Source organism: Balaenoptera physalus (assembly GCF_965194825.1).
Source record: "Balaenoptera physalus genome assembly, chromosome: 8".
NCBI lineage: Eukaryota > Metazoa > Chordata > Mammalia > Artiodactyla > Balaenopteridae > Balaenoptera > Balaenoptera physalus.
In genome coordinates this window covers 68,635,749-68,661,344 of record NC_138887.1, presented here as the reverse complement: position 1 = coordinate 68,661,344, position 25,596 = coordinate 68,635,749, and the positions used below count along the sequence as shown (strand labels likewise).

General features: G+C 40.1%; 2 protein-coding genes across 22 annotated transcripts in view; one reads left to right on the top strand and one right to left on the bottom strand.

The window, feature by feature from the left end:
• Positions 1-22,486, top strand: part of CDK14 (cyclin dependent kinase 14) — a 563,146-nt gene extending 540,660 nt beyond the window's left edge. For all 4 annotated transcript variants that reach the window (XM_082471983.1, XM_082471984.1, XM_082471986.1 and 1 more), the window contains one exon: positions 19,085-22,486. The gene's annotated coding sequence lies outside the window, so the exon portion shown is untranslated. The remainder of the gene's footprint in view (positions 1-19,084) is intronic.
• MTERF1 (mitochondrial transcription termination factor 1) overlaps positions 1-25,596 on the bottom strand; it is a 602,843-nt gene that overhangs the window by 38,117 nt on the left and 539,130 nt on the right. The window contains exon 3 of one of the 18 annotated variants that reach the window (XR_014266407.1): positions 3-7,756. The exons of 15 other annotated variants lie outside the window; for them this stretch is intronic. Coding sequence is in view for 1 of the 3 variants with exons in the window: in XM_082471745.1 (XP_082327871.1) it covers positions 24,751-24,963 (213 nt within the window). In the remaining 2 variants the exon portion in view is untranslated. 2 more of the 18 variants (XR_014266408.1, XM_082471745.1) reach the window with 2 other exon arrangements.

Genomic DNA, 25,596 nt, shown 5'->3' with positions numbered 1-25,596 from the left:
TAAAAAAAAAAAGAAAAAAGCTCTGGACAATTGTTGACTCCATAGAGTCTGTGATAATTAAAACATTCTCTTTGAGAGTTAGTTAGTTAGTTATACCCTTTAAGGGAAAAATATGCACATGAGATTTTATACTTGGTAACACTCCTGAAAATAACAGAGCTACAATAAATCTGTAGGAGGAAAGAACCTCCAAAAACAAGTTAAAAGTAAAATATTAGTTCAATAAAGCATGAGAATACGATCAGAATTAAATAAAGCAGTGATAGAGAACAGTTAAATTATTTAAAACAGTACATAATTATATCTATATCATCACATCTCTTTAAAACTTTCTCTAATTCATTTAAACATAATAATTACTCTTTGCCCTTCTAATAAGATATTCTATTTTGTTTAAAAATATATAGTTAAGTACTCTGGTAAGCCCTTTGCCACAATTAAGACATGCCTCTCTTTTTCATATTGCAGTCAAAACACATGAGAATCAATAAACAACCACTTCAGCATTAGGTTTACATCCATACTTTAGTGAGGGCAAGCATCACAGGGAGTACGTGGAAATCTCTTAGGAAAGATGGTCAGTAACTTCTTCCAAACATATTTCTGAACACAGTAATGTTCCCTTCCCCATTAATCTGGTAATTTTCTTCCTTTCTACTATGAAGTATTACTTTCATTTGTTGAGGATGGTAATAATTTTCAGATCAGGAAGAGTAAGGGAACCAGCATCTATTGAGTAATCCCTGAGTGCTGAGACTTATTTTGTGATTCATTGTAATTTTTTTGAAAAAGAAATTTGATTTCAAGTAGTTAAATAAATATTTTTAGGAATATCATCGCTTAAACATTCCTCATGTATTTTAACTCATACCCTTTATTACTGATGAACAAACAGTGAGACAAAATGCAAGTGTTGATCAACCCTCAATGGAATCGAGAGGAAAGAAGTAGTAGAGAGAATCTAGTGTTTATCCCCTCCCACACTAAGCAATTGGAACCACTATCCAGACGAAACAGAGCCCTCAATGGTAGTGGTATATCTATCTGGGGATAGAGTTGTAATCAGTTGTCAGTTTCTTTCCTCGGATTCTGAGTTCACCAGCTAAGAGCTAGATGCTCAAGACCAAGGTGTAGTATGTGTGCAGATAGATAAATAGGTAGCTTAGATATATATAAGATAAACAGATGATAGACAAATAATCATAAGAAACATGCTGCTGTTATGTTTAGAGTAAGATTTTCAAAATCTGTAGTTAAAATTTTAGATAAAAATTACCAAGTCCAAATCTTTTGTCTCAGTGCTCAGTATAAAATATGATTGTAAAAAAAATAGTCATTGGATGAAGAAGGTAATTCCATTGCCTTATTGTCAACATTATATCATACCTTAAAATCAGATGTGACTGTGGAACAACAGTTTATCAATATGTTGTATAATTGTTGATCAATTTAGAAATAAGAGATTCAAACCTTGTTTCCCTTCTGTAAATAAGAGGATAAAATTAAAGCATTTTAAATTTGAAGGGTTCATCTTTAATTTAGTAATAACCAAATTCTAGTGCCTAAAAGTGTGTACTTATTTTTTTTCTTTCTTCATACATGTGTCTTATGTGTTTGTAGTTAGAGGTTGAGCAACATTTGACATTCGTGATTATTTTCTATTTAGATATCATAGCTCTCTTTTTCGTCTTTATCATTTCATTTTTCATTATTAATGCATTGAAAAGATATTACCAAAAAAAATCACAAAATAATTCAATTTCAATATAGAATGTGAAGCAGGAAATATATTTTACTTCTTCCTTCCTTTTCTGAACAATTTTCTCTTAAACACAAGGATATTTAGCAAGGCTTTAAACAGTGCTGAAAAAGTTTAGTTTTTCATTGCAGTTGCCAAATATTAACCATCTCACCAACTCACAGTTATGCAGCAGTTATTCATCACATTGTGTGTATGTTAATTATACAAATAATTAATAAGTTATTTATCCAATAATTAAATTTCAATAATAAAACTTTCTTATTGGAAAGTATTCAAATAACACAAAGGAATATCTAGTAAAACTTTAAAATTCCCAACCTGCAGAAAATCTTGATCTCCTTCCAGAGGTAGCTACTATTAATAGCTGGTATATATCATTCCAGATGCTTTTTGATATACATAACATTTAATGCTTATAATTTCAAAGAATACCATTACTTAAATTTTACTCAGATTCAAATTATATGAAATTCAAGTTACCCAACCTGAGAGTGATATTCATATGAGAATTCCAATTTTTGCACCAGATATCTGGCAACTTTCCTATTGCTAGCAGGAAGAAATACAAGCAAAAATAGAATACTGTAAAGCTTGACAGACGTATCCAGTGCTAGTATTCATTTTTTAATATAAAAGCATGTATTTTCTTGTATGGCTTGTGGTATTTTTCTCTTTACCTTATCAAATTCTGTTCTATTGCTTTTCAGAATTGAGTCTTCTCTCCTGCCCACATCATTTAAGATTTACTACCATTACAATACAGTAGAAAGAGTATGGAATTTGGAGTAATAAAATCTGGTACAAGTTCCAACTTTGCCACTTACTAGCTGTGAGTCCTTAAGTAAATTATGTGTATTCTCTACCCCTTATTTTCCTCATTGGAATAAGGAATGGCAAACCAACTACCTCACTAGGATTGTTTTGAAGAGTAGAGACTTGTAATCCAAACTAGACATAATAAGCACTGTGTCATTCAGGATGGACTAAGTTTTGCTGTGGCTTAATATAACAAACGTTTATTTCTTGTTGACACTGTATGTCCATATGAGTCATGAGAGGCTCTGCTCAGGGATGCAGGGTAACAGAGGCTGCATCTCTCTACAGTCTTCCTCAGCCACCTTGGCAGGGGGAAGAGACCTGGCAAGAGGAATACTGGTCCTTAAGGCAACCACATGGATATGTACATCTCATTGGTCCGAGCAGGTGGAATGGACATGCCTAACTTCCAAGGGAGACGTAAAAGGCATTGCACCCAGGATCCAGAAGACAGAGAGCTGGAACTTAGTGAAGAGCACTAATGACCACTAATGTTAGCAAACATTAGAGATAATGTAAAGCCTTTCGAGGGAAGGGTGAAAAGTCATTCCTTGTTATTTTCTTTGATCCCAAAGGTATTCAAGAAAGATTTCCAGGGAAGGAAAACAAGTCTGGGGACAAAAATGGGAGCCTTGTGTGGGAGCCAGGCATGGTGAAAAGGAAAATAGGGTGAGGAATTCAACAAGAAAAGAAAGTGAGGGAAGGGACAGCGTCAAAGTGAAGCAAGCTGGGTCTCGTGTGACTAGAGACTGAGCCCCACTCTTCTAGATCTGCAGAGGGTTGCAAACTGCAGCCTAGGTGAACTCTTCCTCAATCCCCTCCATATATCATTAGATGTAGGATGCCTGCCTCACACAGAAGACCTCAAAGCCACTTCACTCCACCTCTGAGCTCAGTTCCTGGTTTTGCCTCTGCTGTCTGGTCTCACTGTTGGCGTTGTGTTCTTGTTTCAACCTTTGCACAGCTCCTGGGGCTCTTTATCATGGAAGATTACTACCCAATCCAGGGGTGGCAACACCATGGCCACCAGGCTTCACGAGCCACTGAAACAATCACAGCAAGGTTTTCTTTCTATCCCCTCAGAACCTTTAAAGAGCATCCTATTTTCTTGGTGCTTTAAAGTAAAGGAAGAAGTCTCCCTTATTGTGTATAAGGAAGGCATGTCAACATAAATGGAAATAGTTTAGATTTCATTATTCCAAGTCCAGTTTTTCCTAAAATTCCTCTACTTTGGCTTAATTGTAGAAGGGTTACAAATCTACAAGAGGGTTCGGATCCCATATCTATATGTTTAGAATTTCTCTGGTCAGAATATTCCTTCAAAAACATCACCACCAGGCATTGGACGGTGTGGGTGTGTATTTTCATGTGTGTGACTGTGCTGAGGGAAGGGTGCATGAGGGAAGAGGAAATGTGAAGCTTCAAAAAAAGGAAATGGGGAATGGTCTTGTTGCATTTAATCACTGGAAAACCATGGTCAAAAAAATGTGTATTTTTTCTTTTGAAACTCTTAGTCTCTTTATCTTATGCTCAAAGGAATAAATACTATAAAATTAAGCTGTATAAAAGTAAAATTATGTGGATCAGAGAACTGAAGCAATTCTGTGCAGATTCCCTTGATCACCCAAACCAGCGAGCAGATCCGTGGGAGGAGCAAGGTAGAGGGACGGTTAGGTGTGGTTGCTATGGCAACCATGTGCTGATTGGAATAAGACTGAGGAATTGTGATTCATCCCTGGCTCCACATTTTCCTTTTCTCTTCTTAACTGGCCCCTAAAGATTTGCAGTCCTCGGGGGTCTTGGTGCTACCAAGGCAGGTCACAGAGAGACACCGTGCAGCCAGAGGTAGCTGTCCCCTAGCAATAGCAAGGAAGGCACAAGTTACTCATGTGCCTGGGATAAACAGGGTACAAGTGTAAATAAGGTTTAACCAGAGAGATGCAAGTGAGCAAGAATCATCAGAATGCCAAGCTTCCAGGCCAAGTCCTGGAATGCCACAACTCTGAAATGACAGAACCAAAGTGAGGCCATAGAAGCCAGATCAGCCTGTGAAGTGCAGATATAAAAGACCATGAGTTCGTTTTCTGATGTTAAGAAGAAACACTGGTATTGACAAGAGAGACAAAGGTTTGTCCAGAGGGTTGGAGTGGGATGTACTTTTCCAACACGTGTTTCTGAGCTTCAGCTTTCTCATCCTTAAGATGAAATGCTGCCTTGAAGGTTGCTGCGGGGACCAGAGGCATAATAAATCCTCCTCAGCTGCTCAAATGAGTTGTCTGTGACCCTTTCTGAGGGGGAAAATATGGGTGGCCATATTAAGAACAATTGCAAAATCTTGGCTGATATTGTTTTTACCTTAATAGGGAAGATAAGGGTTCAGCATCATTGGCAAAGCTGTGAGAAGAGACTCTGAAGATCATCTCGTTAGATCCCTACTTAGGGATCTAAAGAATGCCCACTTGTGCTTCTCCTGTTGGCTGTTGCTGTCATCAAATAGAATGGGCTAGGTTCTACCTCTCTTGATGAAATATGATGCATGGACTAGGTGACATTTTTATTTTGTTTTTGTTTGGTTGGTTGTATTCTTATCATCTAGGGAGGGTGTAGGAAATCACATAAGCCTCTAACCACTCTTAACAGGAGTGTCCATAGTCTGTGCCCCTTGTTCAAAAGGAATTACCTTCAAGGACTTAACTTTCAGGGAAGGTTATTTCCGCTTCAGTATGCTCTAGAATTGTGGCTAGATGATGGAAATGCTGCTTAATGCTTCAGCATTCTGACTTTCCAATCCTGATGTTCTTGATCTGCGGTCCAGGGGTCTATGAATGGAATTCAGAAGATCTGTGAGCCAACTGAAATTGTATGAAAAAAGCTGCCTGTAGTTATATGTGTAGATGGAGTTTTCTGGAGAGGATTCCTTGGTGTTCATCTGGTTCTCAAATTTGGCAGTGACTCAGTTTAAGAATGATCATAATCTGAGTGCTCTGTGTCTGTTCTCTTGTTGGCAGTTGTATTTATCAGTGTTTTGTCCACTGAGGAGTTGGTGAGAGTAGAAAAAGAGGGAGGACATTAAAGAAATTTTTTTAGTAAGAAAAATCATATTCTCAGATTCTGACTTAAAACTGATCTCTCCATTACATAGCAATGCAACAGTTCCTATGCAATACCATTAAAAACATTAAATAATGTACGCAAAATGTGTACATTTTACTGTAAGTAAAATTTACCTGAACACCATAAATACATATTGGACTCTAATTAACGATATGCATATTTAGGGGTGAAGTATACTGATATCTGCAACTTACTTTGAAAAGCATCAAAATAATAGGATTGATTAATGGATGAATAGAAGCATAGGCAGATGAATAGCTATGTTACAAAGCAAACACATCAAAATGTTAATTGTAGGATCTTTGTAGCAGGTATATGGATGTTCACCGTATAATTCTTTTGTTTTTCTGTATATTTGAAAAGTTTAATAAAATATTGGAAAAATATATGATCATAACATTTAGAGTGCATACAACTGTATATGACACAGAAGACAGAATAAGGATCGAAAGAAATGAATGGAAGTTGATTTTATAACTTTGATATTTATTGATTCAATTTAGAGGTAATTCTTTAGTACATAGAAGTAAATCTACAAATGTTCAAATTTCAAGTGCAGAGAATTTATGGTCAAGAGGAATTACTGTGACGCATCTGTGTGCTTAGCAAGACAGCCCTCTGAACAGTGACCATGATTGCATATTATCCCCAGATTTGGTAGAGTTTGCATAGTTTTATTTGGAGTTTGTTCTAACACAAAGCTCTTCTTGCCTTCAATTATTTTCTAGCCTATTTCTTTGCTTGACTGCACACCATTAATCTTAGTAATTTTCCTCTACCTATCTGCTTCAGATACATCTTATCTGAATCACCCATCTCTAGTATGTAGACAGGCTTAACACACTACACCCCAGCGAGTGACAGAAAGAGTTGCTGTGTTCTTCTTTACATTTTACCAGGCATAGGTCAGTCTCTAAAAAATCAACCTGTTAGAATTTTTCTTAATAAGAGAGTACTAAACGAGATGAGATTTAACTTTACCATGTTAATCCAGGCATGAGTAGTTTTACATCCTGCTTGGACCAACGTGCTTAATAATTGATCATGAGAACCATATAAACTCTGGCACTAAAACTTGGGAGGTTACTAATTAAAAAACAAAAGAGTTTTTCCATTTTAGCATCGCAGGCCTGGCGCATTGTGGGTGACAGACAGCTCATTCGAGCCACTGAATCTAAGAGTTGCAAAAGGAACAAAACCAAAACAGCTTATTGGAGCTGATGAACTGATTTGTTTTGTTTTCACACTTGTATACTTCATACAGTACACATTATAGTTAATTATTATGTTTCAAGTAAAACTGTGGTGATTTTTTCCCCCCATGACAATGAAGCAACTAAGTCACTAGATCTGTTTTTGGGGTTTTTTTTTTCTTTCTTTCTAATGACCCCAGTGTTCAAAGTCAGATCTTTTGAAAAGGACTTAACAGAGCATCATGAGACGTGATAGGTGCTTAGGGTGCAACTTTAATGCCAACAGACTGGAAAACAAACAGCATAACCCAGACAAGACATAACTTTGTTCTTCAGCATCTGTGTGAAGAGGAAATCAGATCTTTCTGGGATGTGCTCCCGCTCACAGGTGTGGAAGAGAAGATGTCAGTTCCCGACTCACCACGTTGTGGGTGGGATTCTGATTTGGGGCAAGGCGACAGGGTATTGCATTGTCTCTCACAATAAGAGCTCGATTCACTTAGCTCCATGCTTTTGTTTCAGTCAGCCACAAGCGGACGTTAAAAAAGCGTGAAGCATCCCTTAATCCCATGAGCCTGGTGTGTGCTGGCTCCTGTCACTGCATTCTCCAGCTCTGTTGCCAGTGGCAGTGAGAGATGGACCCCAGGCTTGCAACCGCTGTTCTTTGCTCTGCCACCAAACCACTGAGCTGTTGGCACTTTAATTGTTTTATACCAGGAGGAAACCAATTGTGTTGATGTGAATGTCTTATTCATCGGACATTACAGGCTTCACATTTTTAAGGAGCTGAAACTCCAGGTCCCCAACGTGCAGCCGCAGTGAATCAAGACAAGAGTGCCGTGATGACGTTTTCGAATTTATTGCAGTTGCTCTTTAAAAGATTTGACAGTATTTTAGAATTCTAAACGCCACAATTTGAAAGCCTGTCTGAGGTTGTGTGCTAATCAAAAACAGTAAATCATGTTTGACTTATAAAGGTCAGCAGAGTAGTAAAACTAAGAGTTAGTGCATATTTTTTTCCTTTTCCTTTTAAATGTGTAGGCAAATATAGAGACTCAAGTGAACAGACAATTTATCAAGGACCTAAGGCATCTTTCTGGTGCATGAAAATGTCCAAATTCTCCCCACGGGCTACGTTTTGAAAATTGCAGTCCTGGGGAAGAAGCTTAGTTTCTGTGTCATCCTGAGTCCAGGACACTCTAGATATTTCTCACAGGCAGAATAAGACCTTTCCACATTAAGTGCTACAAAATCTGGTGCTTTGTGAGCAGTCACAAGACATTTGAAGAACCTGCTGCATTATCTGATTTGATGTCATCCTGGAAAAAACAACTATTTACCCACAGATTTCACAGAGGCAGCTGAGACTTCATCTGTGTGGAAAGCACACAACTGCCCTTGGTTGGGGATTGCCCTGGCGACTCCCCTGCTTAAAAGCCTCTAAGACCTCCTCACTACATACAGAATAAAGCCCCAAACCCTAAGCAGGGCACGTAAGGCCCTCCACTCCACCAGCCTCCCCTACCCTGTCAGCTTCCCCTGCACTTTGTTTCCTGACATCCAAATATGTGCCTGCCCCATTGGCCACTCACTGCTTCCCAGAGCCCTAGGCTATTCGAGAATGCCCTCCTTCCTCCTTTCTACACATTAAACTTTTATTTATCTTTCAAAGCCCAGTTCTTCCTCACTGCATTGGTACCTCTAGGATAACACTTCCATTCTCCATTTTGACTTAGAGGTTGCTGTTGTCCTGTCGTCCCCTTCCAAACTCTTGAGGCTCCTGAGGATGGCAGTGGTGTGCTGGTAAATATTTAGCAGCCATCTCTCCAGAAAGAGCAGGAAAGCCCTGCTTGGTCAATTGTCTGTATCCCATGGTGTAAATACACCTCCTTCCATTGCCAATTTCAAGGGTGGCTGTGTTTAATAACAGCTTGCAAAATTCCTGAAAATTTTAGCATTGGGCTCTCACAAGCCAGTTCAAGCCAGCTTCAGACCACCACTGGGACCTTGCTTTAACAATCCTTGGAATAGTCTCCTCTTACCCACTAAACGCTGTGCTTTCCTTAAAAAAGAGATGTTCAGTGTTTCCTGAATTGAAATAGGCAAGCCAGCTGATAGTTTGGCTCTGCCACAGCTCATTGAGTGGGGTGTCATTTGCCACAGAGATTCGGGGGATATTTGCACCTCTTGTCATTTGAGAGTGGTGGCCTTAGCCATCCCCCCCATGCCATGGTGCACAGGCATGTGTGAATTTAAACAGATGGATTTATTGGAAGTGCAACTGAGAACTGCGGTGAGGAGCAAGTTGATGGTCTTGAATCCAGCAACCTCATTGGAACAGAATGTGATCCACCATGGAGTCAATAAAACACTTACAGAGGAAAGCCTAAGACACAGATTTGGGAAGATAAGTGACAAATTCTTTGAGGGAGGAGAGAATGCTATAGGCTCAGATCTCAACATCTTTTCAACAAATCTTTTGTCATTTTATTTATTTTATTTATTTATTTATTTATTTATTTATTTATTTTTGGCTGCATTGGGTCTTCGTTGCTGCGCGCAGGCTTTCTCTAGTTGGGGTGAGCGGGGGCTACTCTTCGTTGTGGTGCGCGGGCTTCTCATTGTGGTGGCTTCTCTTGTTGCGGAGCATGGGCTCTAGGTGCGCGGGCTTCAGTAGTTGTGGCACATGGGCTCAGTAGTTGTGGCTCGCGGGCTGTAGAGCGCAGGCTCAGTAGCTGTTGCACATTGGCTTAGTTGCTCCGCGGCATGTGGGATCTTCCCAGCCCAGGGCTCGAACCCGTGTCCCCTGCACTGGCAGGCAGATTCTTAACCACTGCACCACCAGGGAAGCCCTCTTTTGCCGTTCTGGATGTGAGCCTTTGTCTGACTTTTGTGACTCACAATTTGAGATTGGAACGTCAGCATATTTTAGTTCATGTAGTAAAGTGCCAAGCTGGCTAGCTCTGTTTTTATAATCAACTTGGAAATAACAGCGTATCAACCCTGTTGTTCCTGTAAGGGTGACCAACTCCTTCTGGTTTACCCAAGTTTTAAAATTGAAAGTCCCACACCCTGGAAACCCCCTCAGTCAAACTGGGACAGTTGGCCACCCCAGTTCCTGTAAAGGTGTGGTTCCTGTAGTGAATGCTATGGGTACTTACACTTGGAATATACCTCGCACGGCTGCTATGCCAGGAGACATTGAACCAGTGACTGAAAGGATCAGAACTTCTTTAAAAGCCCAGTTTATAAAATCTGTTCTTCTCTTAAGGTTATGGTCCTATCTTTCAGGCACATTCTTTATTTTTTTATTTTATTTTATTTTTTTTGGCCACACCTCTCAGCATGCGGGATCTTAGTTCCCTGACCAGGGATCGAACCCACATCCTCTGCAGTGGAAGAGCGGATTCTTAACCACTGGACCTCCAGGGAAGTCCCCCAGGCACATTCTTTAAATGAGAGGGTAAATGAAAATGTACTTTGGATAGGAGAAAATGCTACATGTGCACAAAAGGTTGCTATTTATTTCTCATAATGATACACGTGTTCCATAACTATCCCATATTTTCATACTCATCTTGGGTATGAGAGAAATACAGCAACTTGCTATGATGGGATAACCAGTATCAAAATACTTTAAAATAGCCTATTAGGATTTTGTGGGGAGTACATATCAGATAACTTTACATGTAGATAGAGTCTTAACCTCCATGGATCAGCCCTCAAGTGATTTGTTGTTCATTGGCACTGTTCATATTGTGAAGCTGCTACACGAGAAAGAGTTGGTGGGGAGCTTAGCTGGGTGTCCAGTGTCTGACTCCCTCAGCATGACCTTATTGGACCTTCCTCGCTGTCAGCAGACATTTCCTGGTGGAAATGATGTGCTATGGTAGTGTCCACAATGTGACACTTTGTGACAGTGTCAAATTGTGCCCCATAAGAATCGATGTTTCTGCTATAATATGACATATGTGTTCCTACGTGTGTTTAGCAAACTACCACAGTAAAAACTGTACAGTTTATGGGAAGAAATAGAGTAAGGGGCAGACCACTGAAATTGTATTCAACAATAGTATTTTAGTATGTTTGAGCTGCTCTAACAGAATACCATAGATGGGATGACTTACAAACAATAGAAATTTATTTCTCACAGTTCTTGAGGGTTGGAAGTCCAAGATCAAGGCACCAGCAGATCTGGTGTCTGGTGAGGACCTTCTTCCTCTTCTTGCTATGTCCTCAACATGAAGGAAGGAGCAAGAGAGCTCTCTGGGGTCTCTTATATAAGGGCACTAATCCCATTCACGTGGGCTCCACCCTTATGAACTAATCTTCTCCCAAAGGTTCCGCCTCAGAATACCATCACATTAGGTTTAGGTTTCAACATATGAATTTGAGGGGGGACACAAACATTCAGTCTATAGCACATGGCACCCACAAGAGCAGTAAAAACACTACTAAAAATACTAGCACAGTTTACAGGTGAAAGAAGTTTGGTGGAAGGGTTGAGGCTACCGAATTTTGGCTGAAACAGCAAAATGTGCAGAGATCTAGGAGAACTGTACAAATAAACAATTCCAAGACAGAGCATCATGTGGCCGAACTAAGCCAAGATGAAATATGTGAGGTAAGTGGGCAGCATGTACAGTACTGCAGACCCCTTCAGCTTGCACACGACTGTGTTTATGTCTCATGCACATGGCTGCTGTGACTTAGTGGCTCAAAACTAACATTAACACGAATTTTCTCATGTGAACCAACACAACTTCTGGTTTATGCTGACACTGTTCTCTGTTTACCAATCATATGTGATCTAGTTTTCACTACAGAAAGTCATCTAAGCTTTGCAAATTTCTGCTGAATCTTAGCTTTGCAAATTTCTGTCTCATGGTTCATGAGACAGATTAAAGTTGTAGATGATCATATATATTGAATTCAAAACCCTTAGCATGAAATTTTCTTGTGCTTCAACACTTTGGACAGTAATAACTAGACAACTTTTAATTTGAAAGAAAAAAATCCACCCAAAATGAAGTCACATCTGCTCTCAGATCTTTTAATTAAAGTCAGACATGAACCCTCGTGTCTCTCTGACTGCTAAATACTTAGAAGTGGTTTTATGAGATTTGTGTGTGTGTGTTTTAAGTTGTAAAAAATGCACACACTGCTGAGTTACATGACTTTGGTTTATTTAAATATAGTTTAGTAGGACTGTAATATATAAGGAAGGTGAAAGGGCAGAATTCTATTTAATTAACTTATACCCACTTGGGAACCAGTCAATTATAAAGGTATGCTGAGCAAATAAAGCTTCACATATGAAATCCTTGAAAAGAATAAGCCACTTTGGTGAAGGCTTTCCTATTCTTAACTTTGTCATTAAAATTATTTCTCTTAGCTATTTCAAACCTTAGATTATATGTATGTATGCTTATGTGTGTATATGATTATATGTATGATTTTTATATATTAGGTATGATATATAAATGATTATATGTGCGATTGAATATATATATATATACACATATGATTTTTTAAAAGATTAAAATATGTCTTGGTGGCTCTTAGAAGACCTAGATCAGTACTTTCCCTGCACACTTTTGGCCTTTATTGAGATAGGACATACTCCCAGGATTGCCATCCTTTAATCTACATGTGGATTAAAATACGACCAGTGTTTTATATTTACATAAATCTGATTTAATAAACAGTCACACCATTAAAATAGAGGATTCTTTTCAATCACAGCTAATTACACATCATATAATGCCTGGTCTTTAACGAGGATTTCAATAAATGTTCGTTGATAACGATGATTATTAAAATGATATGTTAAGTCGGTCTCCTTGTATAAGAAATGCTTTGTTTTGAAATGTTAGACTTAAAGCTTTGCCTAAAAATTTTTAATTATAATCACCACTTTGGCAAGAAGCTTAAAATGTGCAGAGTCGCTGCAATTAGTGCATTGTGCACCCATATGGATGTTACCAAACAGCTTTCAATTTAAAGGATTTGGGCTATTTGAGTGATGGACCTTCTGTTAAGCTTAAAACAAAGCCCGACTATTTCTGCATTCATTTTAATTAATATTCTCTTGCTGGTCTCAAAGACGTATTCTCTTCTGGTGGGGAGAAGCATGATTATCATAAATCAGAAATAAGTTACAGAAGTAGGTTTAACTAATTTTCTACTTCGTTGTTTCATCCCATTTCTCCCCACCCCACAAGGAGCTTCAATGCAATGTCAGAACAACTGGAAAACACTGCTTTCAGATGTTCTCAAAGAAAACCTATATTTCTAGCCAAATCATAACATAATTAAACTCACAAAAAAATGAAGAAATAAAGCTGTCCCCAGATTTTTGAAAATCATTATGAAGTTTAAAACGTATCGTTTTGAGTCCAACATTCATGTCAAATCTACAGTATAAAATTTGATTATATATGTGATGTTGTATATATACAAATGAGTATATGTGTCATATATGTATATATTTGTATATATACATGATATTTTTACTTCAGAGAGGTTTGTAGTTGCCTAGGTGCTTGGGGTTTAGCAATCTTATTTGTGGACTTAATTTTCTACAGTAGCAAATTCTGCTTGAAGATTAATTAGGTACAAAAGATTAGTATTTTAAGCAAAATCAAAATCAAACTCACACAGCCTGGTAGTTTTTTTTTCCTAGATATTTTTTATGTGAAGTCTTATTAATATGATACTTGGGAAAAAGAAGCTTTCTGGACTTTGTCTTTCACCAAATCAGAATAAATTCTGTAAACGGTTAGGTGTGTTAGTTAAGGCCCTGATTTTTTAACTATTTTCAAACATCTCCCCTGCAACCACTCTCTATACACCTTCAGAAAGACAATCACTCCAGTGACCACTGGAATCCTCTGAGTACCTGAATGCCCAATTTAGGACAACTATGAATGCTGATTTCAAAAGTAGACAGCTAAAATGATCCCCCCAAATCTTCACCGAATGCTTAAGAATAAGATAAATATGAAAATTACAAAGCAGAATTGTAATTTATCAGAACACATGGGTAAAATAATTCATCCAATATGTGAGTGGAAAGGCATAAAATCATTAAGTCCACTCTAGAACACACCATAGCAGGTCCTGTTTTTTTTTTTCTTTTCCAGCATTAAGGAAATTCATTCCCCCTAGCCACTAGATTTGGCACAGAGATACTCTAGTTTTCCCATATTGTCTGGATTTTTCATTTTTATTTCCTTTTTTTAAAGCATGTGATTAATTATACACCTGTCTTTAAATTCCTCCTTATATACCGGTCTTTTGGATTCTACATTTGAAAAGAAGGAAATGTGGAGTTAATTTTATTCTAGTTTAGAAACAGATGATAAAAGCTAAAGGTGGTCAAATAATATACATTGTTTTTCTTGAAGAGAGGTTAACTATTTTATAATTCTATACTGTCTTTGCTACTGGGAGGTAGCTTTATTTCCATCAAATTGCTTCCCTTTCTGTTAGGCATCTTTACACAGAAGTCCCCCAAACAGAAATGAGCAGATTATCCAACACTACCCTATGTGTAGCTTCACATACATCCTGGTGAATATACTGTTCACAATTAAGGCAATGAAAGAAAACCTACAGTTGTTTTAATTTGGAAGCAAAATAATCACTTCTCTCCAGTGAGGCTTAGAGAGAGAAAAAAAGGGGGGGGGGGGCCAGAGTCTTCCTGTAGAAAAAAGAATATTTTGTGGAGGGGCAGTGCAGCAGGGTTAAAAAAATAAAAAGTAAAACAAACACAAAACCTGAGAGTGGGTAAGTAGGCCAGCAAAAGAGAGACCATCTGATCACATGGAAGCACCCTGAGCTGGGGTACTGGGCTGTGTTGTCCCACTGGCGTGTAAACTGCGTGTGTGTGTGTATGTGTAAGGGTGTGTGTGTGTGTGTGTGTATGTGTACACATAGAGATTTAACAGGGAGCACAGAGGGAATTAGAAAGAGCCTGGCCCGTTTTTAATTTGGGTCTGTTTGCTTGCATTTAGCACTTAAGGGCTTCTACATTCAGTTTGCTCAAAAGAATGATGAAGCACTCCTTGCTTATGCCTCAAATCAGAAATGCATGAAGTGCAGCTGCAGAGATAATACATTTTCCCCAAAGGCTTTGGCTGAGCAAATTAGGTGTCAATGGGGTGCCTGCGCAGGCAGTACTCTCTCTAATTAGTCTCTTGAGCCTAGTTGGTGGCGGGTATGAGATGATCTAATCAATTGGTCTGTGTCTGATGGTTCGTGTAAAAATCCTACCAGGCAGACTCTCTCCCACAGGTCACCCACCTGCACAGCGGGGCTGCTCATTTTCATTTTTCATCTCCTCCATCACATGATGCTGACAGTTGGTTTTAAGAAAATTGAATCCAAAAAATATCTAGTTCATAGGGCACATGGGTCAGAACAAAGTTGCATTATGGGTACCAGCAATCCAATTAATTAATATTTATAGCTGAGAAGCTCTATGTAGATATTTCTGAATAAGGATTTTATCAATAAAATCCTATTTCTTCTTTAAAACATTCATTTCTAGAGAAAGAACATTATAAAAACAGAAAGCAAGATATAAATGGCATCCGTTAATCTTATGGTTTATATACCTAGGGGTTGATGTGCACATAGTTTATAATTTATATTCAGTTTCATTTGTATTGTGTGTGTGGTGCATTTTAATAGTCAATTAAATGTAAGGAAGGATTTTGCTATTATACTTTGCTTCCCTATGAATGTTGTGTGCCCTCTCCTTCCACCTATATCCCCACCTGTCAAATGCATGATTACATTTAGATTTTAAAGAATTTTTCTAGCAGTAAACTCACCTACCTCCTATGCAGTCCTTGAAAACTGAAACAGATGCTGATGCCACCCAAGGAGGAAGAAAGGACATCCCATGCTGCCGGTGAACAATATTAGGCAGGGTAATGGGCACAGTTTGGGCTCAACTGCTCACAGAGATGGCAAAGGGTCTAGCTCTCATTGGCACCTCCCTTCTTTTCGTATTATTGGCTCCTTTCATTAAATGTCTGAGCCTAAACCTAAGTAATAGACATCTCATAATCACTCTGTTCACCACTTATTATCCAATTACTATTATTTTGTATTATCCTTTATTATCCAACTCTGCTTATGCCCTGGGTTAGGTACATATGATTCTCCTAGAGGTTACACCCAAAGAATCAGAGCAAAGGCAAGGACAAACACCAGAAATGACTAAAAGAAAGTCTTAAATCAACCCAATAGGAAAGTAACATGCTATGGACGATGGTGCGCACATATGGTTACATAAAATCAGATATACAGAAAATCAAATCATTTTTTTCAAATAGAATGTCGAGTTAAAAAAAAAATGTTTGACCTACAGGAAGGTGTTAATCCTACCCACCTTTCTCAGCCTGTAGTGTATCTGTGGATGGCCACCTCTGTTCCCAGCACTGTGCTATTTCAGCAAGAGCACAGGTACAGCATTTGCCCTTGGTCACCATGCCAGGAGGGAATAACATCTGAGAACATATTCCACTCCCAAGTTCTCAGATTCTACCTTTCCCCTTCCTGTTCATTCCACAACTGTCTACTGACTACCTGAGCTAGGTCTGGGCTATGCTCTAGGGACACAATGGCCAACAAAACGAAGCTTAATCAAGAATATAATGATGCCACCTGCCACCCTACATGCTCCCTCACAGCAAATGCCCTCAGACCACAGGGACTACATGAAGTCTGTAGTTCAGAAGGTCAGCTTGGGTGCCAGGTCTGCATCCTGCTGATTAAAGTGGTGGAGTGGAGGAGAGCCAGGCAATGACTACTACTTCATTCGGGTGTGGCTGTAGGAACTCCGTGTCTAGGCAAGCAGATGTCAGGACAAACCCTGACTCCTGTTTGGCCAGGGTGGGCAGGCTTCCTGGAGGAGCTGGCATCTCTTAGAAGAAAACAATAGGGGAAAATCTTCATAACTTTAGATTTGGCAAAGGATTTTTAGATATGACACAAAAACCACAACAAAAGAAAAACATGGATAAATTGGACGTCATCAAAATTAAAATGTTTGTGCATCAAAGGACACTATCAATACGGTGAAAAGGCAGCCCACAGAATGGGAGTAAATATTTGCAAATCAAGGGATTAATATCCAAAATATATTTTTTAAAAAAACTCCTACAACTCAACAACAGACAAACAATCCAATTTAAAAATGGGCAAAGGACTTGGATAGATATTTCTTCACATAAAATATACAAATGGCCAACAAGCTCAAACATCACTAATTATTAGGGGAATGTGAATCAAAACCACAGTGAGATACCAGTTCATACCCACTAGGCTATCTACAATCAAGAAAAAACAAAAACAAAAAACCAGAAAATAACAAACGTTTGCAAGGATGTAGAGAAATTAGAATATTTGTATATTGCTGGGGGGATTATAAAATGGTGCAGCCACTGTGGAAAATGGTTTGCCAGTTCCTCAGAAAGTTAAACAGAATCACCATATGACCCAGCAAATTCCACTACCAAGTGTTACCCAAAAGAATTGAAAACAGGTACTCAGACAAATATTTGTATATTAATGTTCATAGCAGCACTATTCACAATAGCCAAAAGGTGAAAATAACCCAAATATACATCAGCTCATGAATGGATAAACAAAATGTGGTATATTCATACAATGGAATATTATTCAGCGAGAAAAAAGAATGAAGTACTGGTACAAGCTACAACATGGGTGAACTTTAGGAACATTATGTTAAGTGAAAGAAGCCAGACACAGCATATTGTATGACTCCATTTATATGAAATATCCAGAATAGGTAAATACACAGAGACAGAAAGCAGATTCACTGTTGCCAAGGAGCCTGGAGCAAGAGAAGAATGAGAAAGAGGGATATAAGATATGTAAATAAAGGATATAAGGTCTCCTTTGGGGATGATAGAAATGTTTTGGAATTAGATAGAAGTGATGGTTGCACAACATTGTGAACGCACTAAATGCCAGTTAATTATATGCTTTAAAATGGTTAATTTTGTGTTATATGAATTTCACCTCAATTTTTTAAAAAAGGGTGGAAGGTTAACCTTCCAAAAATCATCATAGTAAGTGGGGGAAATGAGTAGAGGGTGGAGAGGATGCTGTTTTAATGGTTCTTAACGTAAGATTGGAACTTGTTGCTCCCTTGGTCAAGGTAGTGCCATTCAGGGGTGATGTGCTTGGTTCCCTAGCCTGCAAGGGCAGCAGTAGGGCAACTGCACTGCAAAGTCTCAACGAAAGGCCACTGTTCCCTGTCTGCCAGGGAAGATGCCTGTGTGGCAGTGTGGAAGGGGACAAGCAGGCCTGACCAGGCCTCAGTGACCTCAAGCTTCTAAACTGAGATAATGAGTTGGTTCTGGGATTCAGCGGAGCTGACGGATCGAATCTCTGGGCTGTGCGACTTGACCCTGGCAGTGTTTCTTTTCACCCCTTCCTGGCAAGACATTCTTTTCCCATCCTAGAAACTCAATGAAAATGCTTAAGGGCCAAAAAAGAAACGGAGAGAGAAGCAGAGTGAACATTCCGTCTTTCTTCTTGAACCGTTCACATGGAAGTAGTTACCGAGTTTAAGCAGGCATCATTGGAAATGCACAGTTGTATGCAGGATGTTGGGAAGAGGTTGGCAATTCAGGTCACGCGGGCCAATTTTCGTTCTGCTGAAACTAGGTCTGATAATCGGCACTGTGGAATTATATACAGCTGGATTTTTTTAAAAACATGTATGTGATCCGTTCTTCTATTTCATGTTCAGAAAAATGAACACGATACATCCTTTTAATGGTCTGTATGATGCTACAGGCACTTAATTAAGACCAGTATTAGTGCTAATGATTTGGGGAAGGAAATTTGCTGAATTTCTTTTTCTCTAAATAATCCAAGAGGAGGTTAGACCATTTAAATGCATGGAGTTAAATTATTTTAACAGAAGAAAACGCAATCAGAGCATTTGTTTATCGTATTATAAGGACTGTTTTGGTTAAGGAGACCACTCTGCTTCCAGTATGTGTGCTCGAGGCCGCTGTGGAAAGAATGGATAGGCTCACTTCGGCCTGACCGATTCTGATGTCTCATGTAATTTAGGAAACATGAATGATGTAAGATTTTTTTGGTTGTTTTGTTTTTAACATATAACAATTTTCTCTTTTCCTCCTTCCAGGATTAAGTTGTCATCATTCTGGGAAGGAAAAAAAAAACATTAATGAAGTGGCCAATAATACGAAGGGAATCATGGATCAGTTTCCTTTCACTCCCTGTGGTGGATTTCACTTACAAGAAAATTGAAGCTGGCAAGACCTGTTTTCTCTGCAATTTATTTAAAACCTTGCACGCATTTGGATACCTTGTGAGTTCCAAGAACTATGTGAAGATTAAGTTTTGCTTACTGATACATGGCATGTATTCTTTTCAGTCTTTTGTGTTTGATTTTTTTTGATTTCCCTCTGCACCGCAGCGTCTCTGTAAAGGTTTTTATGCTTTCACCAGCCATGTCTTAAATACATTAAGACAACACACTCGGTGTTCACACTTCTTCAGTAATGTCTGTACTTGAAAGCCACATAGTGGCATAAAACAATGTGTGTTTTCTTTGAGAGCAGTGCACATTTTGCAACCACCAGGAAGGAAAACTATAGCTAAAAAAACCCCCATGTTCTCTGACTGACTTGACACCTTGGTCCCTGGCCATGGGACCCCACTTGTCTCTTACCTTTTGAGGACATAGGCAAATGTGTTTGTTTTTTTTTTTTCTTGGAAATAACTGCACACTTATATAGGATATCGGAATCTGCTTAGCATTTTCAAGCCACATAGCATGACTGTTCTCTGAGCGGGTTGGAAGTGAAGAAACAAATATGAAGCATTAAGAACAAAGACAGGGATAAATCGCTTCCTTTTGAACCTCTAGAAATTGAGGTAGCTTTTTACATGCTTTCTGGGTCTTGTCAACATCTTATTTTTTCCATCCACTTTGTTACGCTTTGTGAGTATTTTCTAAATGGTGAAAAGAGTGAGGAACAGAATGTTTAAAGCACGGGTGCAAAAGAATTCTATCTGCTAGATGAGCCCTGAATGCTGTCTTTACTAGTCAACATTTAAAAAGCAAATTACAAAGCTATCCAGAGTTTGAAATTTGCTCATTTACACCAAAACACCTTTGAACTACATTTTTCTAAACATTCCAGGCTAATTGGAAGGCATCATTGGGTACCCTAACTTTAAGCAGTCTCCAGGAATAACTGTTCGGATGCAGGTTTTAGAAACAAGGCAGGAGTCTTGCTTTAAAGATGGAAAAGGGAAAAAGGAAAGGCCTGGCTTCCCTTGTTTAAGAAGCTGAGAGACCTTGGAGGATGAAGGCGAGTATGTGACATGGAGGGGAAGGTGGATTGGGCACGCGCGTGCTTTGATCCAGAGGGAGAGCTGCCTGGCGCAGGTCTGTTCCCGGTGGGGCTGCCTCACTGCAGACCCCAAATAACACTGGGGCAGCTAGGAAGCTTCATCTTGAGCATGAAACCTAGCTCCTGAGGACACCAGTTCTTATGGAAATACCTTCGTGTACATTGTTTTACATTTCCTAGTAGACAGGAGGAGAGACTGAGAACTTGAAACGTGTCGCACTTTTTAGGATCAAGAGTAGGAATTATGAGCCGGTTTGACAAAAACTTTCCCTGAGAGTCAGGTGAAGGAAAAGCTTTTCTATAGTCACCCAGTATACCTAGGAAATTGGACCCAGGATTTCTAAACATTAAAACAGTACTTGCCCTGGAGTGGGGTGTGAGTATAGATGTCAGGTCACAATCCATCTTGTCCAGAGTAGTATTCATTGTAAGCTTCTAAGTGCTAAGCGAGGAATTATTTACTGATTGATTTTAAAGAGAGGAAAAGTTATCCAAGGCCAGAATGCTTACTGTTTGCTGCCTAGAAATACTTCCCATTCTTCTTTCATACATTCCAACTCTTTGGCAGTCTTTAGAGGTATTTTGATTTAACGTGTATTTACATTAGGACTTCTTAAAGTAAATGTGGAGAGAAAACTTTACGTGCAATCAAAAAACGGCCTTTCCTGTGATTTATTTTGAATTATTCATTTGGGGGAGAGGCATAACTTTTGTACTTAATGAAGTTTAAACCAAGGGCTGATGATGATTCAGTCTTGCTATGTAATAAGCTTTCTAACTTGAAATTTTGAAAATATTTAATGTTTAAAGATTTCAATTAGAAATGTTAGAGTTATTCAGAGATATATGCCCCTGTCATTGGCAGCTTCTCTTGGGAAATGAAACGTAATACTTCTCAGTGGGGGGGGGGGGGGTAAATCTGTTTTATTACAGAGACATATGTTTCAGAAGGGTCTCATTTAGGAGGTTTTCGGTTCCCCATGCTTGCCATTGGTGTAGGACATCAAAGTTTACTTTGTCTCTCTCTTTCCTCTCCCATTTGCAAACACCTTCTCCTTGTTTTTTCCCTCCTCTCGCTGAGGACAGCCATGAAAATCACTACAGACTGTGTTCATGAGCAGATTTACTATTCTATTGAGAAAGCACTGGAATGTTTTGTGAGATTATTTTTATATGAAGGAGTAGCTTGGATTCAAACAGCTGGAATAGTTAGAACATGTTAGCATGGTAGCTGTATCCGTGTGACGTCACTGCAACACAGTATTTTGAAAGGCAACTTGGGACTTCATGTCCATTTTCTTAAAGGAAGAGTTTGGTTGACTTAAAAATACAAAATACATAGGACATGAAAAAAAATGTTTGCAGTGCTCAGAAAAAAACCGGGGGCATAAGGCGGGTGTGGCTGTCCGTCCCCTGACACAAGGATGAGAGGCTATTTCTACCTCCCAAGGGTGACGAGAAGAGTTTCCAGAGGAGCCTCCAGGCTTGTGGAGAAAGCACGGTCTCTTGGTATCCTTTCCTCAGTGTGTACATGATAGCCAGTGTAATCAATACCCTAGGTAATGCGTCTATACAAGATAATCATCTGTGAATATTACTGGTTTTGTAATCTTTGTTATATAAGAGGAAGTTTAGGCTGTACATACTGGGGTAGATTATTGCCTGCCCCATACATAGGAATATGCTGCATAATTGCATATAACTTCCATCTCCCTCACCAGCTTGTAGGCAGAGGAAACCGTATAAGTTACTGCCTTGCAATTTTCTCATACACCAAAAACCAAACCAAACAAAATTCAAGTAAAATAAGCAATCTCCTATTCTCATTCCCTTCCTACAGCAGCATATTTTAGAGGCACATACAAAATCTACATTCTTTCTAGTCGGGAGTGGATTTTTAAAATTTTTCTTTTAGCTTTTTTTTGTATGATACACTGAGATGTGTACTTTCTAACAGGGGGTTGGTACCTAAGAAATGAGCTAGCATCATTCAGAAAATTATTATACTTCAAAATGACACATAGTAAGGAGAATGGAATAATACATGTTGCATATTTGTTACCAATTGTAATTTGTCTGTATTATGAAAGACGTAATGGTTTGTCAGCTGTCACTGTTGTTTTCTTGTAACATGATATGGAATAAAGTATAGCAGAATCTCTGTACATTTTCTTGGTACATCTTGGTGGGTACCAAATAACACCATATACTCCATCAAAGAAACATTGTCTTAAAAACTCTTAGACACAGCCATTCTTAAAGAATGCAAACAAGGGCTTCCCTGGTGGCAGAGTGGTTAAGAATCCGCCTGCCAATGCAGGGGACATGGGTTTGAGCCCTGGTCCGGGAAGGTCCCACATGCCGTGGAGCACCTAAGCCCGTGCGCCACAACTACTGAGCCTGTGCGCTAAAGCCTGTGAGCTACAACTACTGAGCCTGTGTGCCACAACTACTGAAGCTCACGTGCCTAGAGCCTGTGCTCCACAAGAGAAGCCACCGCAATGAGAAGCCCACCACTGCAACGAAGAGTAGCCCCTGCTCGCCGCAACTAGGGAAAGCTCACACGCAGCAACGAAGACCCAATGCAGCCAAAAATAAAATAAATAAAATAAAATTAATTAATTAAAAAAAAAAAAAGAATGCAAACAAAAGACCAAACACACAATGCTCTTGGATGTGGGAAGGAGTGAGTTAGCTGGTACGTTCCAGAAATCTGTTAAACCCTCCCTTTGCTTGATTTGCTATGCCAAATGCAGGTAAAGGACTAGAGGTTGTGCAAAACAAATCTTGTGAGCTCCAAGATCTTCACAATTCCCCCAGCTCCTTACTGACATTAACCACATGTTCTGTGCACCTGGAGCCAATCTGGTTTTGTTTAATGACAATCTTACTAGTATCTTTTATTGCCTCTTCCTCGTTCTTTTTTTTTTTTTTTTTTTTGCACATACACTAAGATGAGGTGAGTAGGTTACCCTCCATTGAACACAAATCAAAGCCTGAGCGCGCTGACATTCTGCCAGAAGCGTTAGTGTTCTCGGAGCTGAGCACATTTCCCTGAACACCGCCTAGTGGGCGCCTGCACCTGACCCAGCACCGCTGGGAGCCTCACTGGGATGGACATTGCCACTTGGGGAGGCCAGTTTCATTTCTGTCATCACCTCTTCTTTCTTGTCGGATCTGTCAGCTTCATAACCCCAAACAAAGCCCCATCGATGAATAATAAAGTTCATACCAGATACAGTCGTCAACTTCTAGATATGCTATTTGGTGATTTTAAAATGTTTCTCCTTGAAGGTAAAAATCAAAATTCATATCTCATGTTAAGAAGACCTACGACCCCCGGCCTTCCCCTGCACAGACCCCCCACCCCAGCAGCAGCTACCTCAGGTTTCCCTTCCCTTGCTCCTTTCCTATAACCTCTGTGATTTCATAGTTTGGAAGCCCTCGCAAGCTGACACTCTCACAAAACCGAATGTAAGTGTTTTCAGTTGATGTATATTGCATTCCACAAAAGCTCGTGAGAGCCACCCATCTCCAGCCTCCACCAGCCCCTGCTGTCTCCCCTAAAGCAGCAAGTCATCTATGCCAAAGGCACGTGCACTTCCACACAGCCCTGCCACCACCAGTGGATTCTGAGACAGGAGATGGCGTAGAGGCAGACGTCGTGGTAGCCAAGGTAGAGATAACAGGCACATTTCTTAGTTAAATGGGAGCCATAAGTGACCCTGGAAACTGATTAGAACTAGAAAAGTGTCAAAAGAATAACTTGTTCCTTGGAGCTGTTTCAAGGGAGCAAAATGTATGCCATCGTCCCACTTCGGTGACAGTAGCGCAGATGCCCATTGCTGACATCATTCCCAGCAGCCTCGGCGGTGGGCTTGACCGCATCCCCGGGTTGATTTAATCCCACGAGCTCTTGAGAAAAGAAAGGAGGTGGAGGGCTGGTATCTACCAGAGGCCAAAGAAATAGCTTGGAGAAACAGTTCTAACTTTTTTAACGTGGAAGTAGAGATGACAGTCAACTCTCAGCCCCATAATTGCCCAGCGTTCCCTTGCTCTTTTTCAGCAGCGCCGTTGCAGCTCTGCCAGGTTGGAGCATGTGGTTTGTGCTCGCAGAGGCAAGCAGTTAGAGTCAGGAGGGCGGTCCTCCCAGCCTTGCCATTGGCCCCCAGAGGAAAGAGAAACCAGAGGGGAAGGTGTCGGAGCAACCCGGTGCCACTAGGTTAACGCGTACCGTCGCTGAAGAATGGCGGGCATTGTAAAGCTCCGCCATGAGGACCCCGCCGCGGCTCAGCAGCCTGCTGCTACCAGTGGGTGGTGGCGTTATGGGCATTAGCTTTGAGAAGCTTATACAGCAGAGGGGGCTAGGATAAAGGACACAAATCAGGAGAAAACTGACAAGATTAAAAAAAAATCCAAGGCTTCGTATTTACTGTTCATCCCCCATGCTCTCCGTGCGCTGTATTGTCTGTGTTGAGTCATGCTGAGAGAGAGCCAGGCACAATAATAGCTCAGAGCAGGCTTGCAGCCCCGGAGCCGGCCTCTGCCAATGGTGCTGACTGTGCCGGTGGAGAATGGGATCCTGATAGAGTCGTCTTTTTTCTCCTTCCCTGTGAGACCACCAATAATTACGGAGGGCATGCTGCAAAGATGGGGTAAGGGTTCCCAGTTGGAGTGTATCCTGAGAAGTGACCCAGCGGGGGTCCTGGCGAAGGTGTGCCTGACAGATGCAGACAATGCTGGGGACATCCGGGGACATATGTTTGAAGCAGCGGTTCAAGGATTTAGGTTCAAATGCAACTTAGCTTATACATCCTACTACAGTGTGAAACAATGACTCTCTTCCCTCTCGCCATCTTCAACCAAATCGAATAACTGGGTACCTTGCGGATCCCTGGGGCGAGCAGGCACAAGTCCCTTTTTTCGGCCAAACATTGGGGGAATCCAGACCCTCTGGTATCCAATCCCCTTAGCCCAGCGGCTGGCAGCCCCGGCTCTCATTAGAATCATGGGGAAGTTTTGAAAACACCTCCACCCCAGACCAATTCATTCGAGAAATATTGAGGGTGGGTCCCTGGCACCGGTCTGTTTGGGAGCTCAACAGGTGTTGCTGTCGTGCACCTCGCGTGAGAACTGCTAGCCTCTTGCCTTCCTCCTGTCTGTCTGCTCCTCCGGGGAGCAGGCAGGCAAACTTGCCGTAAGAGCCAGATAGTAAATATATCCAGCTTTCTGAGCCACACAGTCTCCGTCAAAACGACTCACTCTACTGTCAGAG